We start from the raw sequence: 24,451 nt of genomic DNA on the forward strand, positions 1-24,451 counted from the left end.
AGCTCCCCCCCCCCCAACCGGGACCCCTGGAATGGGGACCCCCCGAATGGGGAACCCCCCCACGCTGGGGCACCCTGCGCTGGAACCCCCATGGGCAGGGACAGGCCGAGCCGGGGGGAGCAGCGGGACGGCAGCTCTGGCCAAAGGGTCTTTTGGCCCATCAGAGGAGGGACACGAGCAGAGAGAGACCACGGAGCCTTTTAAACAGTTATTTGGGCTTATTCATTACAAAAATCATCCCTGCTCCTCCACAGGCACCGGCCCTGGGAGCAGCAGAGCACAGAGTCCCTGGGGGGGATGTCCTTGGGCGGGATGTCTGGTGTGGCAGTCCATCAAAGGGGCAGGTTCATCCCGAGTCCATCCTTGCCCTTTCACCTCACTTGTCCTTGGCCTGAGAGAACTCCCTGCGCCCCTTGTCACGGCCCCCGAAGAAGCGCACCCTGTGGATGGCCCGGAGCTGCTCCTCGATGGTGGCCCTGATGTCCACGTCGTCGGGGATGTGCACGTAGCGCACGTTCCTGCCGGTGACGAAGAGCTCGTCCAGGTGGGACACGGCGCCGCGCCGGTCCGTCAGGGTCACCTCGGCCAGGCGCACGTTCATGAAGGCGTCCACGCCGGTGACGAGCCCCGCGGCCGCGCTCTCGTCACGCAGCTCCACCGTGGTGACGCGGCCCCGCAGCCCCTGCAGCAGGATCACCAGGCTGTTCTCGGCGATGGTGCGCTCCTTCACCGAGTGGCTCACCTCCATGGCGGCTGGGGGGACAGGGCTGCGGACAGGAATGAGGGATGGGGACACGGCTGGGGGAACAAGGCTGCGCTGGGACAGGGTTGAGGGAAGGGAACAAGGCACACTGCGCCTCCACACCCACCCGTCACACCCATACCTGTACACGTACCACCCCTTTCACGCTCACCTGCATTCCTACACCCCTTGCACTCGCTCAAACTCTCACGTGCACACACACTACCCCTCTCACGTTCATCTGCACAGGTACCACCCCTCGCCCTCTCCTCTGCCCTCTCACCTGCACTCACCCCTCTCCTCGCGCGCTGCCCCCCTCCCCAGCCACCCCCATTCTCCCCGCCCGCCCCCCCCCTTGCACACTGGGCTCCTCCGCGCCCCCCCCCACTCTCACACACGCACACTCCTCCCCGGTCACCCCCATTCTCTCCGTGCCCCCCCCATCCCGTTACACCGGGGGGGTCCCGCGTCCCCCCCGCGCACTCACGCGCCCCTTCCCGCGCGCTCGCTCGCGACGCCCCGCCCCCCTGCGCACGCGCGGCCCCGCCCCGCGCCAGGAAGGGGCGGGGCCAACATCGCCCCGCCCCGCCCGGTGCTCCCGGAGCTGTCCCCGTGTGTCCCGGTGTGTCCCGGAGCTGTCCCCGTGTGTCCCGGTCACAGCCCGTCCATCAGTGCCAGCAGGTCCTCGCCCTTCTCGGCGCTGCCCGGGCGCGGCTCCGCCACCTCCAGCTCGCCCAGGATGCGGGACAGCTCCGCCCGCCGGCCCGGCTCCTGCGGGAGACACACCGCGCTCAGCCCCGCCGGGACCGGGACGGCCCCCTGGCCACCCAGCCTGCCCTGATGTTTGACACGATTCCAGTTCTCTTAGTAAATAATCACCAGTTCCACCGGCCTGGCAGAAAATCGGCCATTAGTTACTCAGTGTACCTTACTTAACGTTACTCAAGTGAAATGGGAAAAAACGTATTTTTAAGTCACTATTCTGGGTGAAATTCAGCTCTTGGCAAGGAAGGAGTGGTGAGAACCAGAGGTGAGAAACACAAAACGTACCTGTGTGGCTTCAATGTTGATGACCTTGTAGGACAAGTCCTCTGGTCGGGTCTGTGCAGCGTGTCTGGATGGAAAACATGAAAAGGGGGGTTAATCCCATGAAGACGTACAAGGCAGTGATAAAAATCAGGTTTCATGAGGCTCCTGTAGGCCCACAGGATGCCCAGAGGAAGCCTACAGGGCCTGATTGGACAGGGCTTGCAGCCACCTGGTCCAGTGGAAGGTGTCCCTGCCCATGGCAGGAGTGGAAATAAAGGATCCTCAAGGTCCCTCCCAGCCCAAACTATCCTGGGATTCTATGAAGTTTGGACAATGACCCTCATCCTACTTGTCAAATTAACGTATTGACCCCAATTTGGAGGCTTTTCCCTGTCCTACATTTTTCTGTTAAGTGCAGAAGAGAGGGAATATCTCTGTAGTTGAGATTCAAAGCAGGTAAGAACATCCTGCTCGAAGGGCTGGCGAGATGCCTCTGTCCCTGCAGACAGGACCAAGCACAGCTCCCGGCCAGTGGCACTGCCAGCAAGGCACAGGAGGCACCTGGAGCACAACAACAAAGGGCTAAACCCTGCTGGTCTGTCCCTGAAGCTGTGGAGGGCCAGCTTTGGTCTCCAGGGCTCCCCACGTGGCACCCAGAGCCCAGCCCAAGAACATACTCTTCCTCCTCGTCGGTGGTGAACAAATTCAGCCGAAATCCCGTCTCGCCACCAGCAGGTTTCTGGATGTCCAGACCCCCCAGCAGCCGGGCCAGGAAGTTCAGCTCCTCCTTGGCCAGAGGGTTGGGCACTGTGTTCTCCTGCAGGAAACAGCAATGGGCAGTTACCAGGGAGACGGGGCCTGCGAGGAGTTTTGTTTTCTGATATTCCATAAACGTCCTTCAGAGCGATACAAACACACTTGTGTGTTGTTCCTGGGACAGGCTGTGCAGATAACCAGGAACCACCAGATTTATACTGGAAATGGCTGCTGGAATTTACAGTCCCAGGACAAGGTAATTTTCCAGCTAAACTGAACAGCTGAGAAATCTGTAAATCCAGCTTTGTTTTCTGAGGAGATTAAAAGAGAAGCAAGCACATCCTCGCATAAGCCTGTGGATTCTTTGGGAAAATTTGCCCTTCCCCTGGCTCCAAAGGGAGTGGGAAGGACTGGATGAGGCTCTGAGAACAACTGAAGAGCTTCCTTGAAGTTACCCCATACCTGGAGACCAAGAAGTTGGCCAGTTCAACCAGTGACAGGACCATGACAACACTGACCTTTGCACGGGATGCCAAGTTTTTGGATGATCCCGCCACGTGTGTCTCCACTGGCCGACTCACACTGTACCTGGAGGGAAAAGCACACAGGGAAGAAGTTACTGGGGTGAGGGACGGGAACTGGAGGGAGCAGCACAGGATCCAGGGCTTTAGGACATTTTCCTGAAGCCTGTGAAAAGCTGCAATGAGAGGTTACAGCTCAGCCTGGTGGAGTATTGAGGCACTGAGGTGTGAGAGGGACAAAGCTGTAAGAGGGAACAGTGATCTCCCTTTGGATGGAACACAAACATGGAGAATTCCATGGATTTCCTGAACGTGGTTAAATTAAATCACATTTCACGTAACATGCAGCACCAGGTGAGAGCACTCTTTACTATTGGACTCATAAAATCAAGTTTTGCTCTTTCCCACAGCTCTTTATACACACTGCCCACTTGTATCCTGGTGCAGGGCAGCACCTTGTAACCAAGTCAGGCTCATAATGGCAAAAGAGGCAAAACCACACAGCTTCTGAACAATCCATATCCATCAACATTCGGTTCAGGTTCCTACACAGGACAAGAATGACTTACATATTTGTTCCAAGTTTGAGGACTCTGTCTCCATAAAGCTCAAAAGATCCTTCCCTTTGGGGAGTAACGTAATTCCCAGCAGTGGTGAACTCAGTCCTTTTAACTTCCACTCCTTTGTGATTGAAAATCCTTGAAACCAAGGCATTATTGAAACATTTAGTAGTTTTATTCCTGATTTGCAGTACCTACTTCCTCTGCTTCCCACACAAGGGGAATAAAACCCTATTCTGTAAAATCTGCCTTTTACAGGATAAATTACTAATAGCCCATTTACTGGGATAGAGAATTCCAGAAGCAGCTCAGCATTTCATTGCTGGGTGACTTAGCCCCAGGTCATGCCCTTTAAATAGTATTTACTGGAGTTCAGCTCTCCCTGTGCCAGGAACAGCACTGGGAGGGGGCTCCTGAGGCCTCTGGGACCCCGAGCAGCCCCAGGCAGGCACCGACTCACCTGATGAGCCCTGGCACCTCTGTGCCCCAGGGGACAGGCCCCGAGATGGGCAGCACGAAGCGCCCGTTGGAGTTCTGCACTTTGTCCTTCAGGAAGATGGAGACCTGCAAAGGGACATCACACCCCGGGCAAAACCAGCCCTCTGACCCTTGAGCCTCCCTGCCCAGGCTGGGGGAGGTCTGCATGTGTGTGCAGAGACTGTGATACCGAGCCAGCAGTGTGGGATTGTGTTTCAGAGGGTGAGAACTGATCTAAGATTAAAAAAACTGTATTAAAAAGTATGTCCTGTTCATGCACTTGAGTGTGATCAGTTTATTTAGAGAATATTGAGGCTTCAAGCTCAGGCTCTGAGTTTCATATCAAGTTTCTAAAAGGAAAAGCAGATTTATCATCTAGCAAATCATACTGGCAGAGATTCCTTTTTTCATAACATATTAGAATTATTCAGTATTATTGTAGTAGATCCATGTGTGAAATTTGAGTGCGATTACAAGCACATCAGGATGACTGAAAAGCACAAGTAACAAACCCAAAACTGCAATGTTTGTAACCAAATCCCTCTGTATTCCAGCCCCAACTCCCTGTCATTCTCCCTGCCATCAGGCTCTTACCCTGATGTGCATGTCCTGAAAGAAAATGAGGAGCGTTTGCCTGATGAGCTGGAATTCACCATCAGGGAGACAGCTGTACGTCTGGAAAAGGAAAACCACCACACAAGGCTTTGCAGGTGTTCATGTCCCACCCAGGGAAAGGGGGAAACAAGTGCCTCAGAATATTCTGATACACAGAATATACAGTATATTCTGATCCACTTGCAGGGGAAGCAGAGATGCTGTGAGGGTGCTGCTCATCATTATCAGTAATTATGTCCGTGACTAAAAGTCTGATTATATTTCTGCTGAAGCCAGTGGAGACTTAAATCAGGCTGAATAAGCAATATATTGATTTAAACTGGGCCAGCAGAAAAATACCACTTGACTCACAGACATGTACAATGCAGTATTTAGTCTCTAAGATTAACCTGAAAGAAGTAAAAAACCATGAAACCAAACCACAGTGTGTCCCACCCTTTTTCTGAGGGTTCTTACTTCGATCAGCTGCCGGAAGGTCTCATCCACCTGGTTCAGAATGGCAGGGGACTCGTAGATGAAATCCTTGATGGCATCCAGGTGGTTGAACGTGACCAGCAGGATGTCCCTGGGCCGAGGGCACAGCAGCACTTGGTATTTGAAGGCCATGGTCATCAGGTCATAGAGCTGCAAGAGAAGGGAACGGGGCTGGGAAGGGGCTGGAGCAGCAGGAGCAGCTGAGGGAGCCGGGGGGGCTCAGCCTGGAGAAAAGGAGGCTCAGGGGGGACCTTCTGGCTCTGCAACCCCCTGACAGGAGGGGGGAGCCGGGGGGGGTCGGGCTCTGCTCCCAGGGAACAAGGGACAGGAGGAGAGGGAACGGCCTCAGGCTGTGCCAGGGGAGGGTCAGGTTGGACACCAGGAGGAATTTCTGCCTGGAAAGGGTGGTCAGGCCTTGGCAGGGGCTGCCCAGGGAGGTTTGGAGTGCCCAGCCCTGCAGGTGTCCCAGGAAGGCCTGGCCGTGGCACTCAGTGCTCTGGGCTGGGGACAAGGTGGGGATGGATCACAGGGGGGATCCATGGGCTGGGAGGGCTTTTCCAACCTCAGTGATTCTATGAATTTCAGCAGCCCTGACACCCAGGTGGAGGGCTCTCTGACAATCCTGCTCTCACCATTTTTCCCCAAATTGGCTGTGGATTTACTGTTTGCAGGCAGTAACTCCGACACCTGCAGCTGCCAGTGAGTGTCAGTACATGAACACAGACACTGACACACACCCTCAGAGGTGTACATTTTCAATTATATGAAAACATCCAATAAACTTAAACAATCCAATAAACTTAAACAATAAACTTAAACTTTAAACTTCTTAAAATCAAACACTGAGCTCACAAACACTCAGTTGTAAGGTAGGTGGTACCACCATGGATTTCCCAACAGCTCCTTTGGCCGAGGACCATTTTCACAAAGGAAGCAAATGGAAAGAGGGCTGTTCTGAAATGGTAAAGCCAGGGATGGTTCTCAGCACAGAAGCTGGTGGGGGGCAGCAGGGAAGCCCAGCCAGGAGGGGGGTGTTACCTTGTCCATGCTGGCCTGGTTCAGCCTCATGATGGAGGCGTGGGCCAGCCGGTCGTACACCGTCCTCAGGGCCTTCTTGGAGTACAGCTCCTGGGGCTTGAACAGCTCCTCCATGAACTTCCTGTTGAACATGGTGCTGATGATGTCGTTCATCACTGCAAAGACAAGGAGGCTCCGTTGTTTGCTTCCCACCGTCCCTGGGGTCCATCCCCCACGGACACCGGGGCTCCCCCGGGAGCTCAGCTGGGAGAGCAGGGGCAGGGCACAGGAGAGGGGACAGCACCTCCCAATCCCACACTCCCTGGGCCCTGCCTGGGCTGAGCCCTGCCTGGGCTGAGCCCTGCCTGGGCTGAGCCCTGCCTGGGCTGAGCCCGCTGCCATTCCCCGGGGCACAAACCCCCTGGGCTGAAGGCAGCACTGCCTGGTTCCCAGTGGGAACAAGGCTGGCTTTGCTGCCCTGGTTTTACAGCTCTGGTTGGTACTTTTCACTTGTAAATAATGTTGTTTATAGGCTGCTCTGACACGTTATTATCTAGAAAAGCTCCAGTTCTGCCTCCTAAGGAAACTATTCTGCATCACTCTTGAGCTCTGCAGACTGCAGCTGTGCCTGTTCCCCTCTGACACTGCCAGTCTATCTTTTCTCTCTCAACAGAAGCTCCTGGATGACTCAGGGCTCTCTGTAGCCTTTATTCCAAACAGATTAAAACTGGCAGGTATTTAAGGAAGCATTTATATCCCTGGGATCTATGTCAGCCCATTCAGGGCTCTCACAGCTGCAACACCTGCAGGCACTGAGTGGCTCAAAGGCAGAACTCCAAACCTCCTTATGTGTGGTTCATGTTTTATGTGTAAATTTGGACCTGGAACTGTTTTGTGACTTACTGAAGAGTTTGTAGAGCTCAGGAGTGCTGAGTGTGAGGGCTGTGCTCTGGATATCGAGCTTTTAATGCACAGAAAATGGAAAACATTCTGCACTGGTTCAAGCAGATGCAGCATCTGAGCTTCTGTGCTGGATTGGACATTTTATTATCTCCCTGACAGACTCTGCAGAGTTATCACCAATAAACATTTATTTCTCTGCCAAAAGAATGGTAAATGAAAATGCCAGGCCACACAGATTACTGGACAAGCATGGATTTTCCTAAGCAGGTGACTGTTACTGAAGCCCACAATGCCAGACAATCCTTGGGGATTAGAAAAATCTCAGAACAAGTAATAAAAAGAAAAGGAAAAAGAAAAAAAGTGAACACAGAGACAGTGGTGGTGATCAGTGCTTTGAACTGCTGCCCTAATGATTCCCTGGGGGGTCAGACACTGGCTTTTCACACCTGCCCTACACCAACAGCCACAAGAAAGGTCATGTCCCTGTCACTCCACCTCCTCCGACAGGATTAACTCCCTGGGAACATTGCTGGGGATGCTGGGAGCCTGGGCAGGGGCAGTTGTGAGGGCAGGGGCCTCCAGAGGAGATTCTCTGCCCTCCCTAAACCTGCTGGTCACAGGCTCCTCCTGCACTGGTCACACACAGCCCAGCAGCTGACTTTGGGTTTAAGTACCCAAAGTACCTGAGCAGTGGATTATAAATACACCTAAGCACAAAGAGGAAAAAAATCCCTTCTTCCTCCCTTCCTTTCAAATAAACTGTCCATAAAACAATCCCTACTTGCAATCTGAGGCAGAAATCCTTGGTATTTCAGGGAGAAAATCAAATATTATTAGTATCTATTTCATTTTGAAAGGAATCAATTACGAAAACAAATAAGAACTTTAGCCTTACACAGCTACCAAGGAAAGTATTTTTAAGCTGCTTGTGTGTGCTGCCCACACAAAGGCTTCTCCTGTCTTTGCAGAGTCACAAATAACCCAGAACACCACCAGGAGACAGACACCTCCCACTATGGTGATTTATCAACGGAGCTGAAGCTCTGTGTGAACCACACACCCAGTCTGACATAAATTATCTTCTAGAATTAAAACCCCTTGTGTGGGCTATAAAAAGAACCGAGAAAGACATAAAAAAATCACGGTAAAGGGCAAATCTCACAGAGTTTGATAATAAATCTGTCACCTGGTCACTAATGACACAGCAAAGATCCCAGGGAGGCCCTGGGGAGCTGCACACACCAGTGTGGCCATGGCAGGGGACACTGCAGGGCTGGCCCAGGACATGGCACAAGCAACACAGCAAAAAGCAACTGAGCAGAGGGGGGGGGCATCCACTGGGGTGGGAGGAGGGAAACCAGTACAGCCAACCAGGCAACCCCTCGTTGCTTTGGATGGGATAATATGGAGCATGTCATGAGACTTCTGAGATATTAAAGGCTGGAAAGGGGTGTTCTTGGAAACAGGATGCAATGGTAGCAAAAATAAGCTGGGGCAAACCCCAGGATATCAGTGTTTACCTGCAGTAAACATCAAACCCTGCCACAGGTGCTTATTTTGAAAAACATGAACCATAACCCTGATCTCTGGTAAGAAAGGGCTGCTCAGAAAGCCCCTGGGAGTTCTGCTCGTGCTCACTTAGCAAAAACCTGAGATTCAAGAGGTTCATTTCCTCACCCAGCTCTTCAGCACAGCCCTTGCTGGAGGCTCCTGTTCCAGGCAGATTCCAGAGGGAAACCTGTTCACACCTCAGCTGCTCCCCTGCAACACCCTCGGGCTCATCCCAGGCAGGAGGAGCTCAGCTGAGGGGCACCTGCTCCTCTGGGATCACCCTTTGGGAGCACCAGCACGGGCTGGGAAGGAGAAAGATGGGAATGCCTTCAACCTTCCCTGGAGTTCACCTGTCCAAACCCTGAGCAGTGAGTTAGACAAGGCCTCGGGAAAATGGAGCTTGCCCAATATTCCTGCATTTCAGCAGACAAACAACCCCCACACTGCTCACACATTGCATGCTTGCATCAAAACAATGCCAGGGAAACACAGACTATTTTGACAGGAAAGACCATTCAGATAATAAGTTTTGATCCATTTATAGTCTCTGTTAAACCAACAACTGATTTTTGAGGCCGTGTGATTTTGAGACGTTGCCTGTTTTCCCTCAAGGTGCATTCTGAGGCCCAGGTGAGCGTTCCTGTGGATCTGTGACCCTGCCTGAAGGCTGCAGGAGCAGCCCCGGGGGTCAGGCAGGACGAGCCCCAGGTGAGCCCGTGGGGTTGGACTGGTGCATGCAGCCAGCAGTTACTGTACCTCGTTTCCTGTCCACATCTGTCCATTCATCTACACGAAGCATATAAAACAAAACAGCATTCGAGACGTGAGAACAAGAGTTGCAAGGAGAAGAAAAGAAATAAACTAAAAAAAAAAAAAGAGGAAAAAAAAAAGAAAAAGAAAAGCTAACTAATGGATTTTTGTCTCTTCTCATCAGCATGTGGCACTGGAGAATCCTGCCCTCCCCTTGGATAAAATCCTGCTGCTTCAAAGCACATCAAATTTTACCCTTTGCACAGAGCTTGGGAAGTTTTTGGTTGCATTTTTAAGTGAACAACATTTGAGTGAACAGCTTTAAGCACTAACAAACACTTTGGTGTGGATGAACCACATCTCAGTGAAATTAACACCCAGTTTTTGGGAAGATAAATATCCACGTGTGGATAAACTAGAACAGACCCAGTTCTGCTGAGATACTCCACCAAGATGTAATTTAGTTTGAACTCCAAACTCAGCCCTGTATGAACAGCAGTAAACTTTTGTCAGATCATCCTCTCAGGACACACCATAAATAAATAATTACAAATTGCCCCCTCACAATAATATGATAATTAAACAGTGAACTCTTTGGCACTTCATACAGGACAGGCAGAAGGGATAAACATAACAACCTCTTCAATACCGGGCTCAAACCCAGTTGATTTTTTATTAAAGCATCCCAAAGCTTCCCCAGGCACATTCCCCATCCCACGACAGGGAGCTGCAAGGACTTGTAAAGCAAAGCTGCAGTAATTTAAAGTGGAAAACAAGGAGGTGCTGGGCTGTGAGCTGGAGTTTGGTGCCACATATGAAGGCACAGGACTGCACAAGGATTTTGGCCAAATGCTGCTTGAGAGATTGTATAAAAATCAGACAAGGGTTTCAGGAGCCGGGCTCGCGTTATTTGAATTCAACAAAATTTCATATCCTGCTTCTGCACAGGCATTAGAAATTTATTCCTGGAAACTCCTTCCCATTGCAAAGTGACCTGATCTGCCCCAGACAGTTCCGGACCTGCGCTGGCATCACCAAACCCTGAGTTATTTTGAGCCCAAAAGCACGTTTCCGGAGCTTTAACCCCCAAACCAAGCCCAGAAACACCGACGGGGCTCCAATCCCTCCTTGTCCGCGAGAATCTCCCAAAGCAGCCCCGGCGGCACCTCCGGGCTGTCCCCGCAGAAACCTCCCGGAGCCCCTCGGCTGCGGGACAGCACGGAGGGCTCGTTACCGCGGTAATTACCGCGATAATCACCGTGCCAATTAATTACCGCCATGGGGCCCCTGCCCCGGAGCGGCACCGACGGCACAGCGTGTCCGTGTGTCCCGGGGCGCATCCCGGGACCGGCAGCGGGGGCAGAGCCCTGCCCGGGGGCACCGGAGCGGCCCCGGGGGGAGCGGTGCCCGCCCGGCGCTCACCTTTGCGCGCCTTCTCCCCCGGGATGCTCTGGGCGCGCAGCCGCTGGTCCAGGATGTAGAGCATCTCGCCGCCCAGGTTGAGGAACAGCAGCGGCAGCGTCCGCGCCGACATGGCCCCGCTGCCACCCCGGGACCACCCCGGGACCACCCCGGCCCCGCTCCCCGCCCGCGGCCCGGCCCCGCTCCCCGCCCGGCCCCGCTGCCCGGCAACCGCCGCCCAATGGCGCGGGCCCGTCTTGGCGCGCGGGACGCGCGTGCGCGCCGGGCGGGGCCGGGGGACATCCCGGCCTGAGGGGACGCGGAACCCCCAGTGCCACCCCCGGCACGGGCACGGACACGGGCACGGACACGGACACGGGCACCTCCCACAGCCCAGGGGGCTCCAGCCTGGCCTGGGACGCTTCCAGGCGTGGGGCAGCCACAGCTTCTCTGGGCAACCCCTGCCAGGCCCTCCCCACCCTCCCCTTCCAGGACACCGCACCAGCCTGAAATTCAACGTCCAAACCACTGGAAGCACTCGCTGCCCTCCCCAGGCGCTCAGCTCGGCGTGGACACCACATGAGCACAGAGGCCTCGGGTCTTTGGGCACGTGTTTATTGTCAGGCTGGCTGTGATGCTACACGGGAGTTCCCTCCTGTGCTGGCTTCTCCTGTGCCAACTTCTCCTGCCCCTGCCCCTCCTGTGTTTGCTTCTCCTGCCCCTGCTTCTCCTGTGCCAGCTTTTCCTGTCCCTGCTTCTCCTGTGCCAGCTTCTCCTGCCCCTGCTGCCCCCGGGCCGCCCTCGCTCTCGCCTGCTGCTCTCTCTGCTTCAGCCTCTCCGCTGCTTTCAGCTTCTGCGCCTCCTGGTACACCTGTAGGAACAAAAGGTGAGACAGGGCTTGGTGGAGCTGCCTGCAGAGCTGCTCCCCGTGCAGGCTGCTGTGGGCAGAGCTGCTCCACCACAGGCCAGATCATCTCCTCCCTCTGCGTCTCCTCAGGGCTCCGGCCAGCCCTGCTCCAGGGAATCATCTGGGCTTATTCCACTAACAGAGAGTTACAGAGGTAGGAAAAGACCTCTGAGATCACCGAGTCCGACCTGTGACCAATCCCCACCTTGTGAACCAGACCAGAGCACGGAGTGCCACATCCAGCTAGCTCCAGTCCTTTGGATCCAGTGTCATTGATTCCACTTGAGCGTTTACAGACCCGAGGCACAGCCAGCTTTTGGTTCTGCTCAGTTATACCAAGATCTACTGCACGCAGTAGTTACACCCATGTATTCAGAGCAGAAAATGGGTGCACCCACATTCCGATTCCAAACTGCCATAAAATTATCTCATGTACCGATTCCCATACCAGGCTTTGAGGAAAAAACAGCTGGTTTGAAAAATACACTTCTGAGCAAACAAGTAGCACAACCCGAAGCGCCTGAACACAGCACATGTGTCACTGCCCATGGCACAACCGTCCCTCGTGGAGCTCTTGGCTGAGCTTAGGCAGTTCCCTACAGTCATTATCAAACCCACAGCCTGGATTAGGACTCGGCAGTCAGATCAGCCCTTTCTGTCCTAACTGTGCCCTCCTCTGCAGCGGTGTTTTCCCAGCCCAGCTCCCCTGCTCCATACCTTGATGCAGAAGGCCTTCTTCACCAGCCAGCGCTTGGTGACGCGCCGTGTGTAGGGCGGGGGGAGGCTGTACTGGATGTCCAGCTGCTTGCAGGTGTTCTCGAAGGTGTCGTAGCGCACCCGCCGCAGGTACCCCAGCAGCTTCCTCCGCTTGTCCACGTCCATCAGCATCCGCCGCTTGTTGTTCTTGTCCTGCAAAGCACCCGGGGCTCACTGGCCTGCAGGGACACTGCCCTGCCACCCCCAGAAATCACTGAGAGCAGACTGGGATGGGGCTGAAAGGGAAGGACCAGGTAAAGGACAGGGCCTCAGAACAGCTTGTCTGAGGCGCTGCGAGTGTGTCGGGTCAGCACAGGGAGATCCAGGAAGATTTCATTTACTTTGCACTGGAATTGCTTTCTCCGTTCTGTGGCTGCACCTTCCCCTTCCTCCCTGACCCTGAACTCTGTTTTCAGCTTATGTGCAGTTTTAGGTGGTGGCACAAGCTGCAGGGAAGGTCTGCTGGCTAAAACCTGCTGCCCCTGAAGTGTACTGCTCCAGAATAACAGAGGCATTTACCTTCGTTTGGCCAGAAATCAAATGGGAAAATAACCCATGACTTGGCTCTGTCTGACTGTCTGGTTGTTCTCTGGAAGGGAATGTGTGCAGCTGAGCCACACCACTCAGGGCAATCCCTCATGGGAGACATTTCCCTGTCCTATAGGAGTGATTTGTGTAAAGCACAGGCTCCAGCAGAGGAAGTCTAAAAGGGCTCTTTGCTGGAACACTTGGTACGGCTTCTGGCTTGTAATAAAATCTGAATTCTGTTCTGTTTTACCCTTCCAGTTTTCACGATTAACAAACAATTACACACTTGTTAATCCACTTCCCACCTTTTGCCCTGCCTAAAGAACCTTTAGTAACTTTTATTGATAAACTCAGTTGTGATGTTTCAGATTTGGGCCCGAACCCAGGTAGCTGCAGGCAGGGAAGTGGCTGTTGGGACATTCACACAGCCCTGCCCACCAAACGTTTCCATGAGCAGCATCAGGACAGACTTTGCTTTGTCTTTCACTGCAGCTGCTGCAGTGACACATTAATTAGTGAAAACTAAGCAGTGAAGCCACATCTGCAGGGAGGAGAAGTGGAGCTCAACTCTGCCCAAAGGACTCTGCTCAGCCATTTCCTCCAGCAGCAACAAACCTGAACACCCTCCACGCCAGCTCCCCACACTGGCACCAGGGAACAGCTGGAACTATTTCATAAACCTCCTTAGGAAAGCCACAATCCCCGAAATTAAAGCCCTTTTGTTCTAAACCAAGAAAGCCACCCGAGCAGCTGCTGGGTGTGGGCTCAGATCCCCGAGTTACCTTGGGGTGCCTCTGGAGGTGCTCCTCGAACATGCGGATCCTGGCAGTCAGAATTGCAACTGTGAAGAACAGAGTGAGCTGTGTGAGAGCAGCAGCCTTCCCAGGTGATCCAGGATCCTCTGCCTTCCCTGAAGCTGCCAGCTGAGCACTGCTGCTCCTGGGGGACCCACAGCACCATGGCAGACACTGCCCACCAAACCACAGCACACAACCTGCAGAGCTGTAACTGTTAAGAGGCTGCTCAGTTAGAAGGGAAAATTTTAACAACAGATCATAAAAATTTTATCTGTGAAATTCCTCTTGCACTCAATTCCCAGTGATTTTACATTCATTTCACCTCATGTGGCTCAAGCTCTGGAGGAACAGAAAGCAATAAAGGTGTTTTTTTAACAAGAGCACCAGGCCAGCTCTTTGGGATTTCGGGCTCTGGAGGGAGCTGCTGGTGGCACCCTGAGGGACTGAAGGGCTTTACTGATGATGAGGAAGTGCATCTTGGTCAGTGCAGCGTGGCCTTTGTCCCTGTGCTGTCCCCACACTGTCCCCACACTGTGCTTCAGCCACAGCTCTCCAATGCAAAGGGAAATTTGAGTTCCATGGCTAAATCTGGTTCATTCTGGTAACAGATGCAGCTCAATGTTTCATGTCACAGGGGCACTCCAAGCAGAATAATGCACACACTGCCTTTGGAGTGGAGCAGGAATTTGGAAGCACCCCAGCAGCCTCTGCCAGTGAGCATCCACTGCCTCTGCAATGCTCCCACACCCGGAGCAGCCCCCCGGGGCATCCTGCCTCTTGAGTGCTCTCCTGGAGGAGATTCTCCTAAATTATACAGCCAACTGGAAGTGTTGGGGTGGCAACAGCTGAATAAAGGCAGAGATGTTTCATCTGCCAACAATATCCTTCCCTGTTAAACTTGCCTTGCACCTCAAAGGAGCCGTTGTCGCTGGGAGACCTCCTGACCTTCTCCACCAGCTGCTGCGTCTTGATTTTCATCTTCTCCTTCTGTGGGTCACAGGAAAGAGCTTGTCACTCTCTCAGGAACACTAAAGGTCAGAGACACCAGCTCCCTCCACAAACACACAGGTAAAGGCTTTGCATTTAAGAGCTTTACTCAGTGGTTTTACACCCTTTTAAGCTGAAGTGACAACCAGCAAGGAGCGGCGAGATCTCTGTGCCACTTTATTATCTGTTTGTTTTCTGGGCATACAAAAGTAAAAATAGCTCAAAGAACATCTGCTGTCCAGTGCACCGGTTTCTAGAACATAGAAGGCCAACCACAGGCAGCAACAGAACACAGCTCATCACCCCAGGACTGCTGAATACTTTCTTCTCTCATTTTAATGTGCAATTATTATCCCAAAGAAGACTGTGGGGTAAATTCTAGAAGCGCACAAGAATTATCAGTCTCATGTATTTAATCACCCCAGATTTGCAGTCACTTAAAAATACAGTAACTGAAAGGTATTTAACAACACAGACAGGTCTCACACAAATGTGCTCGCTAAATCTATTTTTTTCCCCCAAGCAGAATGACACTGACCTGACTTGCCATTTCCAGGGACAACAGCCTTCTCACTACATCATCCACGCTGCAAGGAGACAGCAGATCAGTTTATAAGCTACAATCCAGTCTATATAACAAAAGAAATGAGCTCAGGTTTTCAGAACATACTCACTTTCCTCAACTTTAATTTACTCTACAATGGAGTAGAGTACTACTCTCACAGGGAGTAAACAAAGACCTCCCACAGCCCTAACCACTGACTGTGTCTGTAATTTGACTTTCAAACTGACTTTGCGATTTTTGTGCCCACAGAGCGTTAATTAGTTAATTCCTGAGCAGGTGACTGCATCCACATGTGGTTCTGTGTAAGACACAAAGCTCTGGAGAGAACAGCCATTCCCTCTCCCTGTGTCATACCTGTTCATTACCGGGAGATTGGCATAATCCTTCTTCAGCATGGTGGGAGGGAGGTCATCCAGCTGGCTGGGGATGTCTACAAAGAGGAGGCAAACGTTTGAGGAAGAGCAGGACAGAGCCAGAGCTCTGAGCTGGCAAACTGGATCAGAGGAAAAATGCTGCAGAGGAAACTGTGCTCCAAACAAGACAGGAGAACTGAACAGATCCACCCAAGCTGGCAGGAATTGAGTGAATAAAACAAGTTCAGCCTCTTCCCTTCAGCACTCTGGACTTACAGAGTCCACTGAGCTCAGAGATCACAGCATGGTTTGGGTTGGAAGGGACCTTAAGAGATTATCCAGTGCCACCCCCTGCCCTGGGCAGGGACACCTTCCCCTGTCCCAGGTTGCTCCAAGCCCCGTCCAACCTGGCCTTGGACACTTCCAGGGATGGGGCAGCCACAGCTTCTCTGGGCAACCTGTGCCAGGGCCTCCCCACCCTCACAGAGCTCCCACTACTGACAATCACTGATTTTCCCACATTCAGGAGCTGCTGGGTGACTTCTGAGCAAGGAATTATTTCTGGAATGATTTCTGTGCCCTGGGGGTACAACTCTGAGCACGCCAACAGCACAGCACTTGGCCCTGTGGTCCTGTGGGTCCTGACCTACCTTTCCTCCTCCTTGTCACAGGTCTGGCATAACCCCTGGCTGCCTGGAGAGCAGGGCTGCAGGCTGGGGGGGAGAAACAAAGAGTTACCAGACTCGTGTGCACGTCACACACTGCTCAGCCTGTGCAGGGGCAGGGCACTGAGGCTCTCTCTGAGCAGTGACCGGGGCTGTAGTGCCAGGGCAGGCAGGACAGCTCAGCGGGGCTCTCACAGAGCTGTGCCCATCCGAGCCCCACGGCTGGGCACGGAGCAGCAGCACAGGCTGCAGGGCGGGAGGGCTGCCCTGCACAAATGTGGTTACTGAGAGACTTTAAAGTGAGGAATTAACTCCAGTGACGCCACGAGCGAGGTGGAGGGGCTGCTCTGGGCCCCCCAGTGCCAGAGCTCAGGGCAGCCACCCCTGGGGACAACCTGTGTGTGACCCCGGTGTGAGCACTCATCATCCGCCTAGACCGAGTCCTTCTTGGACCTTTCAGGAACAAACTCTTCCCGCTGCTGTTCCAGGCCCCGGGAATCGGGTTATTGCCCTGTTCCTCCACCGTTTGCAGGCAGTCCCTGACCTGCCTCACAGGGGCCGAGGGGCCCGGGGGGCTCAGGCCGCCGGGGTCCTGTCCGCGCCCCGGGGCCCCTCAAGGTCACCCGGCTCTGTCCCCTCTCAGGTGTGTGGCCCCGAGTGGCCCCCAGGCCACCTCCGGCCCCGGGACCGCCCCTTCCCTGCACCCTCAGCTCCCGCCGCGGCCCATCCGCCGCCCGCTCCCCAATTCCCCCGCCGGGCCCCGCTTCCCCTTCCACCCCCCGTCCCTGCCGCGCCCCCCGCGCCCCTCACCGGCCCTGCCCAGCGCGGCGGCCCCGCCGCGGCCCAGCAGCGCCAGCATGGCCGCGCTCAGCGACACGCCGCCATGGGCGCCGCCATCTTGCCCAGGCGCGGCGGGCGAGCGCCGAGACGGGGCGGGGCGAGAGAGCGAGCGCCGAGCGCGTCGATGGAAGTGCCAGTCCCCACCCCGGTCCTCGTCCCGACCCCCTCCCGGTCCAGCCCTTGTCCCGGCCCTGTCCCCGCCCCTGTCTGGTCCCGGTCTCTTCCCTGTCCCCGTCCCTGTTCCCATCCCCATCCCCATCCCCATCCCCATCCGGTTCCCGATCCCGCAGAGGCGCCCGGGTTGTTCTCAGCACGTTCCTGTTTATTGCGGAGGGGTGACAGGAGGGGACACACAGTGCGGGATGGAGCCGGGCAGCGGTGGATCCCGCATCCCGGTCCCCGGTGGCATTCCCGGTGCCGCTGCCCGGCTCCATCCCGCGCTAGTCCGCCCGGCACTCGTGCAGCTCCTCGGCCCCGCCGAGGCGGAGCCCCTGCAGCAGCGGGAAGCTGGCGGGGGTCTCCTCGGGGACCCACCAGTCCCCGGCGCCGTCCCCGCGGCCCCGCAGGTTCTCGTAGAAGCGGGGTCCGGGCTCGGGGAGCAGCCGCTGCCCCCGGTACCCCGCGCCGCCCACCCGCGCGTACTGCACGGGCTCGCCGGGGCCGTCCTGCCGCACGTAGGGCCGGGGCAGCGCCGAGAGGGCGGCGGGCGGCCCGGGGGGCTCCTTCCCCGGCGGCTTCCCCGGGGCCCCTTCCAGCACGGTGACGGTGGAGATGGCGGCCGGGCCGGGCTCCCTGGCGGCGGGGACCAGGAGCGGCTCCTGGGGACAGCGGGAGGTCACAGCCGGTGCCACCTGCCCCTGGTGCCACCTGCCCCCGGTGCCCCTCACTGCGGCCCTGGTGGGGAGCAGGGCTGGGGGAGCGGCCACCCCGGGCTCACCTGTGGCAGCACTGCCGGCACCCACTTGCCCAGGCTGCTGTTGGCGGGGTCAGGGACGCTGGGCCAGAGCTGCTCCTTCACTCTGGGGACCAGGGGATGAGGGTGCTCAGCCAGGGGGGCTGGAACGGGCGGGCTCGGGGCTGGGCTGGCTCCTGCCAAGCTCATGGGGGGATGTCACCACTCCCAGGACCACCCTGTCCAGGGGCTCCTGGGGCAGCCCAGCCCGAGACAGGGCTCCTGGTACTCACCTCTCGTTCTTCTGGAAGCAGATGAGCAACAGTATGAGCAGGAGAAAGGCCAGCCCCAGGGTCAGGAACAGGAACTGGATCTCAGTGTCATCTGGGAAGTGGGACAGGGTCACAGGGAACTGCGGTGGGCACCGTCAGCTGCACTGGGCCACGAGGCCGGGGCAGGACCCGGGGTCTGGGGGTGCCCTCCCCCCGTGGCTGCCCCCTCACCAAGCACTGTGGTCACCAGGGTCAGGCTGGTGCCATTGGTGCCGCCGGCAGCCGTGGATGCCATGATGTGCACCTTGTACAGGGTCGAGGGCCTCAGCCCCCGGATGACAAAGGAGCTGAGAGAGGGATTCACGGTGGCACCTGGGGACACACAGAGCTGTGGTGGAATCCCCTCCCCTGCACAGCCCCTTGGGTCTCTGCTGGCAGGACCCGACCCCTCTGAGGAGGGCACAGGGTCTGAGGAGGGCACAGGGTCTGCTGATGCCCACACCCAGCACGTCGAGGCGGGACAGAGGGCACGGTCAGGACTCACTGGCCATGTCAGCCATGCTGTTGGCCCAGAAGATGGTGTAGTTGGTGATGAAGCCGTTCTGCACCTCCACTGGCAGTGGCTCCCAGCACAGCTCGGCCTCTGACTTGCTGATGCTCCTCAGGTGGAGCTTTGGGGCGTAGGACGGTGCTGGAAGGAGCAGGACAAGGCACCAGGCACTGAGCAGAGCCGCTGCCTTGGGTGGGAACTGGTGTGGGGGGCCCCCATTCCCGAGGTGTGGGCATCAGGCCCTGCCCACACCGTGGGTTAGCTGAGAACACCTCCAGAGACGAGCCAAACCCAGCCCCGCAGGCTGAGCTCTTGGGCACGGCCCCTGAACTGGGGCTGTGTGGGGGAGCACTTGTGCCTCCTTTCAGGAGGGCAGAGGCTCAGGGGGGGGGCTGGGGCAGCCCCGGGGGGCACACGTACCCCTCTGCTGGGAGTAGGCTGCGGTGTGGACGGGCATCCCAACAGCGTCCTTGTAGAGGGGGTACAGGGAGATGTTGTACCGCTGGAAAGGCTCGATGCCATCTGCAATGCAGGGCAGGGGGGCGGGCGCTCGGGGCACTGTGCCGAGACCCCCCGGCTGTGCCGCCCCCGCCCCACAGAGCCAGCCCACCCTGCCCTGGGAGCAGAGCCAGGGGAAGGAGGGAGGGTGGGGAGAGGGCTCAGGGCAGGGTTTGGTCAGGATGGGTGTCAGCCCCCCGGGACAGCCAACCAGGGGGGCAGGGACACCCGGCAGGGCAGGGACCCCCACTTACACTGGATGAGGGCTGCGGTGGCCGCCCCGTCACGCTCCAACTGCCAGCAGGCGCTGCAGTGCCCGGGCTCAGATGTCACCCGCTGCCACTCCAGGACATAGGCGGCCACCGGGGCCGGCGGTGCCTCCCAGTGCACCCTGAGGCTGCTGATGTCCCCGGGCTCGGCCCAGAGCCCGGCCAGGGGCTCACCTGCATGGGACAAGCAGCCGGGATGATGGGAGCCGGGAGCATCCTGCATCACTCCCTGGAGTCAGCCCTGCTCCTCGCCCTGGTTGTGCACCCCATGGCAGCCTGTCTGGGGGAGCAGAGCCCCCCGGGGGGCACACAGAGGCTTCAGGCACTGCCCTCACCTTTCCTCTCCAGGAGGACAACCTCGGTTGCTGCCGACTCTCCGGCGGCATTGTAGGCTGAGAGATAGACCCTCCTGGTCCCCGTGGGCGCCGAGAAGTTGCACTCGGTGTGGGTGGTGTTGCAGACGGTGGGGGGGTCCCTGCCCCTCCTCCTGGGGCTCAGGGTGACACGGTAGCCCAGCACTTGCCCATTGGCCTCGTGCCGCCGTGGGGCCTGGGCACAGGGGGATGTTGGTCCCCGCGGGGCTGTCGGTCCCCGGGGTGATGCCCCTGCAGCCCCCGAGTGCCCGCCCGCCCCCGCTCACCTTCCAGCGCAGCTGCACCTCCAGCCGCCCCCCTGCCCCGGCCGGCCGAGCCCCCCACCACGCGTCCAGCTTCCCTGAGGGGGCTGCAAAAGGAGGAGCTGAGAGGGGCCAGCGCGGCCGTGCCCCAGCGCTGTGCTGCCTGCCCGGGCAGAGGGGACCCCTGGGTGACTGCACCAACCTTTCTCGTGGGTGGTGTAGTTCCTGCCCGGGCTCCACTCACTCCAGAAGGCCAGTGCTGAGCTGCGCCGGCAGCGCAGCTGGAAGTGGTACCGTGTGCCGAAGAGGAAGCCGCAGCGCTGCGCGGTGCCAGCCCGGCCCACGATGCCAGTGACCTGGTGGCAGCCAGAGTGAGGGCTGTGCTGGCTCCTGCCTCAAGCAGGAGCTGGCCCTGGTGTAGGTGTGAGGGGACACCTTGTTGTCTTCCTCCCACACGAGCACCCTGCTGCTCCCACTGCAGGACCCCAGGGAGGGTCCCGGCTCCTGCCCGGTCCCACCGCCCCGGCCGCACTCACCAGGCTCCAGGCAGGGTCCTCGGGTGCCCGGTAGCGCAGCTCACACTGCAGCTCCATGTGCTCCGTGCCCCGCGCCACCTCCCAGGCCAGGGCAACGCAGTCGGTCTGGAAGGGGATGGACTGGATGTTCTTCAGGGTTGGGGGGTCCAGCTTGGCTGGAGGAAGAGCAGGAGAGAGCTAGAGAGATGCCATGGTGGGCAGAGCCAGGGGCCATGGCCTCACATGCGTCTCTTGTTAATGCCAGGACCTGCAGCTGGGGTTCTGCAGCAAGAAATGGCAAGAAAGCACCCCAAACCATTTAGGAAAACAGCTTGTGGCAGGGGACAGGAGCTGGTGCATGTCCCTGCCTGAGATAGGGCAATGCTCAGGAATGCAGCACTGGCACTGCTCTGCATCAATGCCTATGAAGGGAAAACAGACTTCGTGGGGCTTGGTGTCTGGAAGACCCCACATTTGGGTCTGCCCACAGGTGAGTGTGGCACAGCCATGGGAGGGCTCAGCTGGTTCCTGGGCAGTCCCTCCCTGGGCTCAGAGCAAGGAGGATAAGCTGCTCCATCTGGAAAGGCTCCTTTTATAAATAGTTTATAGGCACTGGATCCATTATTAATAGACCTCCTGAATAAATGGGTAATCAATTGCTGGAGGAGCTGTGGAGTGCAGCAGGTCAACCGGCAGCTCATAACCCGCCGCACGCGCTGCTCGTGTAAGGCGGCGCTGGCACCGATTCATCCCGGCAGGACATCCATCACGGAACCCGCCCGGAAAACGTGACCTAAAACCTGACCTGCTTTAATGGCCCTTTAATACCCCTGTCACCGCTGACGAGCTTCCCTGGCCCCTGTGCTGTCACTCACCGACGTCCATGGGGTCGATGCAGAGATGCTCTGACTCGGCCGTGCCCAGGGCGTTGGTGACGGACACCCAGATCTCCATCTCCCGGTACAGCTGGAGCAGCGGGCGCGGCACCGTGCAGTGGCTGTGCCCGCCTCGTGGGGTGCAGCCCGTCACCGCCTGGGCTCTGCTCCTGCGGCAGCCAGAGGAGTGGGCTCGGGGTCCCTCCGGCAGAGGACGGGGCTTGGCAGGGGTTTGGCGGGGGGACCGCGGCCCCGAGGCTTACCCGGCACACTTCAGTGCCACGCTGGTGGGGAGGTGGCTGTTGGCTCCCTGCTCCCACTGGCACGTCAGCCCGTAGTCGCCGAGGTTCAGGACACAGCTGAGGTTGAGGGGCTTTGCAGGAGGGTCTGGGGGAGAGCGGTTGGGGAAGAGCCTGAGCAAGTGCCCATCCCGGGTGGGGAGGAGGGTGACACGTGGCAGCAGCACTTACAGCCCGCCCTGATCTCGGTCATGCCCACGCGCTGCTTGGTCCCGTTCCACTCCACGCAGCACCACAGCCTGGCCTGAGTGCGGTTGAACTGGGGCAGGGTGAGCTCGGACACCTCCGTGCCCCCCGGACCCTGGTGCTGGCTCCCAGCCACGGGCTTGTTGTCCAGCATCCAGCTGATCCGGACCTTCCCCTGCTCCAAGCCCTGGCAGAGTTCCCTCTGGATGGTGCAGGTTGCTGTGACGGCCGAGCCCAGGGTCACAACGGGTGAGCCCACGGCCACCAAGGCGCAGCCCAGAGTCCCTGCAGGCAGGAAAAGTGTGTCACATCCTGGGCACGGCTGTGACAAAGCCAGCTCAGCTTCTTGGTGCCCAGGCAGGACAGAGGGATGAGCCTCTTCCCTCAGACAGCCCCCCCAGCCCTGGAGAGGAAGAGCCGGGCGTTGGGCAAGCTGCCAGCACATGCCAGGCCTCATCCTGCCTGCGCCCGCTGTGCCACTGCTCTTCCTGCCAGCCAGGATGGGCACGGGGTGCTGTGGACAGCGGGGGCACACGCTGTGGGACAGCACAGGACGGGCCCCACTCACCGCCCGGGCAGAGGAGCAGGAGCAGGGAGAGCTGGAGTAGGGGGGGTGTCCCAGCACGGCGCCTGGCCATGGTCTCCTCCGCGGCTTTGGCATCACCTGGAATGGAGAGAGCGGCTCGTCCCGGGGGTCGGCAAGGGCTGGGGGCGAGGCGGGCTGGAGGAGCCGGGCTCCATCGTCCCCGGCGCTTCCCGGAGCAGAATGTCCTTCAGCTGTCAGCGCCAGCCTCTCCCCAGCCCTTCCGACACCTCCGCCCCCGGCTCGGCCGCCCCCGCAGGAGCCGGCGTGGGCAGCGCAGCGGAGGCGCTGGGACGGGGGTCCCGCCCCGGCCCCGCTCCCCACCCGGGCACAGCACCCCCTGCCCGGCCGCAGCACGGGCTCAGTTTATCTCCGTTATCTCCAGCCGCTGCCGGGCAGAGATTTGCGGTTTGAGGGCGGGTGAGCGCTGGGGCGGCGGAGGGCGATCAGCTGGAGAGGGAAGCGAGTGACCGACGGCAGCACAGCCTGAGCTGCGGGTCCTGCGCACGCCCCCCGCTGTCCCCCTGCCTGGGGCTGGGAATGGCCCTGCCAGCGGCCCCTGCCTCTGTCCCTGCCCGGCCACCGGCTCATCCTCTGACCCGGCCGGGTCCCCGCCGTGTCCCAGGAGGGGCTGCCCGTGCTGTGCCCAGCTCTGGGTGCCCACAGCAGTTCCCTCCCCCCAGCCCCAGCCGACGTCCAGCGGGAGATGAGGGACTCGAGTGTGGGAAATGGGACAGCAGCCACCCCTGAGCACCCAGCACGTGCGGCTGTCCCAGGCAGGGGACAGGGCAGAGCAGCCACAGACAAGGTGCTCAGTGGGACCTGAGCACCACGCAGTCGTCCCTACCTCGCCCCCATCCCTGCTTCTCCTCCGTGCCCGGTGTGTCCGGTCTCCGCTCACCGCCCGCTCCGAGCGCCGGGCTCGGGCTGCCGGCGGCTGGCCGTGCTCAGCCTGTTTGCTAACATGCTGCTTTCCCCGTTAGTTCCTCAAAACCAGGGCCGTTAATTGCTGTGACGCTCTGAAGAAGGTGATTGCAAAACACTTCCCTGAAGGCTGCGACCCCCTCGCTGCCGCAGGCAGGAAAGCCCAGGGCACACAGACATCCCGAGCAGCGCCAGCCCCCACCCTGCCCGCTCCAGCGGCCCGGACCTGGACCAGCTCCTCACTGCTACCGCCCTGGGGCCACCAGGCTGGGCTGGGAGACACGGTGGTGGACTTTGGGGACAGGTCCTGCGGGGGGACATGGGCTGGGGACGTGGGCCTCAAGGAGCAGGAGGCAAACCCAGCTGTGGCTGCCAGTGTGATGTGGTGCTGCCTGGGTGCAGCTCACAGCCCCCAGCCCGTGTCTGTGCCCATGTGCATGTGGTCCAGCTTGCCCCAGAGTGAGGGGACCCACAAGATGCCCAAAGGCAGCCCATGACCCAACCTTCCCACCAGTGCTCCCAGTGCCAACCATTTACACAGGTTATTCCAGCAGCCCCTCGCCCAGGGCTGACCCGGGGCTCACTGCCCCTGAGGGACCCCCATGTCTGGAGGGATGGGGCTGCCATGGGGGGTAACCAGGGGGTTGCCCAACCCACCACGCACTCACAGCCTTCGCAAGCACGGCGGCTGTTGTGCAAACTGCTGCCAAAAGCTGGGGTGTGTGTCACCTCCACCCCCTGCGGAGCACAGTGCTCCTGGGGTGGGGGAAGCATCTGG

The 24,451-nt window shown here is 58.1% G+C and overlaps 4 protein-coding genes across 6 annotated transcripts; all 4 read right to left on the reverse strand.

Moving 5' to 3' along the window:
• Positions 1 to 195: 195 nt before the first annotated feature.
• Positions 196 to 1,036, reverse strand: LSM10 (LSM10, U7 small nuclear RNA associated). The gene has a single exon (XM_027719324.2). It carries the CDS (start codon positions 746 to 748, stop codon positions 377 to 379), a length of 372 nt encoding a protein of 123 aa, XP_027575125.1. The 5' UTR covers positions 749 to 1,036; the 3' UTR covers positions 196 to 376.
• A 180-nt stretch (positions 1,037 to 1,216) lies between these two features.
• OSCP1 (organic solute carrier partner 1) lies at positions 1,217 to 10,957 on the reverse strand. 2 transcript variants are annotated; one of them, XM_027719318.2, is made up of 11 exons: positions 10,818 to 10,957; positions 9,402 to 9,431; positions 6,213 to 6,367; positions 5,157 to 5,324; positions 4,680 to 4,760; positions 4,069 to 4,172; positions 3,618 to 3,746; positions 3,046 to 3,115; positions 2,449 to 2,588; positions 1,793 to 1,856; positions 1,217 to 1,513 (listed from the first exon to the last, which is right to left on the reverse strand). In XM_027719318.2, the coding sequence occupies exons 1-11, from the start codon at positions 10,927 to 10,929 to the stop codon at positions 1,397 to 1,399; spliced, it is 1,170 nt and encodes a 389-aa protein (XP_027575119.1). In that variant the 5' UTR covers positions 10,930 to 10,957; the 3' UTR covers positions 1,217 to 1,396. The 2 variants fall into 2 exon arrangements, with proteins under 2 accessions (XP_027575119.1, XP_027575120.1); XM_027719319.2 differs by lacking the exon at positions 9,402 to 9,431 and having other exon boundaries at positions 1,223 to 1,513.
• Positions 10,958 to 11,390: 433 nt separating this feature from the next.
• Positions 11,391 to 17,251, reverse strand: MRPS15 (mitochondrial ribosomal protein S15). Its single transcript, XM_027719336.2, has 8 exons — positions 17,165 to 17,251; positions 16,340 to 16,402; positions 15,691 to 15,766; positions 15,310 to 15,358; positions 14,687 to 14,771; positions 13,770 to 13,828; positions 12,421 to 12,612; positions 11,391 to 11,667 (listed from the first exon to the last, which is right to left on the reverse strand). Exons 1-8 carry the CDS (start codon positions 17,211 to 17,213, stop codon positions 11,434 to 11,436), a joined length of 807 nt encoding a protein of 268 aa, XP_027575137.1. The 5' UTR covers positions 17,214 to 17,251; the 3' UTR covers positions 11,391 to 11,433.
• A 255-nt stretch (positions 17,252 to 17,506) lies between these two features.
• Positions 17,507 to 23,709, reverse strand: CSF3R (colony stimulating factor 3 receptor). Of its 2 annotated transcripts, none has more exons than XM_039381594.1 (16): positions 23,597 to 23,709; positions 22,735 to 22,830; positions 22,152 to 22,451; positions 21,945 to 22,068; positions 21,682 to 21,851; positions 20,828 to 20,982; positions 20,494 to 20,647; positions 20,316 to 20,398; positions 20,011 to 20,224; positions 19,661 to 19,849; positions 19,329 to 19,430; positions 18,903 to 19,049; positions 18,590 to 18,730; positions 18,380 to 18,470; positions 18,132 to 18,213; positions 17,507 to 18,012 (listed from the first exon to the last, which is right to left on the reverse strand). In XM_039381594.1, the coding sequence occupies exons 2-16, from the start codon at positions 22,802 to 22,804 to the stop codon at positions 17,635 to 17,637; spliced, it is 2,400 nt and encodes a 799-aa protein (XP_039237528.1). In that variant the 5' UTR covers positions 22,805 to 22,830; positions 23,597 to 23,709; the 3' UTR covers positions 17,507 to 17,634. The 2 variants fall into 2 exon arrangements, with proteins under 2 accessions (XP_039237528.1, XP_039237527.1); XM_039381593.1 differs by having other exon boundaries at positions 20,316 to 20,413.
• Between the last annotated feature and the right edge of the window lie 742 nt (positions 23,710 to 24,451).

The sequence above is a fragment of the Pipra filicauda genome, unplaced genomic scaffold, assembly GCF_003945595.2.
Source record: "Pipra filicauda isolate LSUMZ 115617 unplaced genomic scaffold, ASM394559v2 scaffold232_size1229904_pilon, whole genome shotgun sequence".
Lineage (NCBI taxonomy): Eukaryota > Metazoa > Chordata > Aves > Passeriformes > Pipridae > Pipra > Pipra filicauda.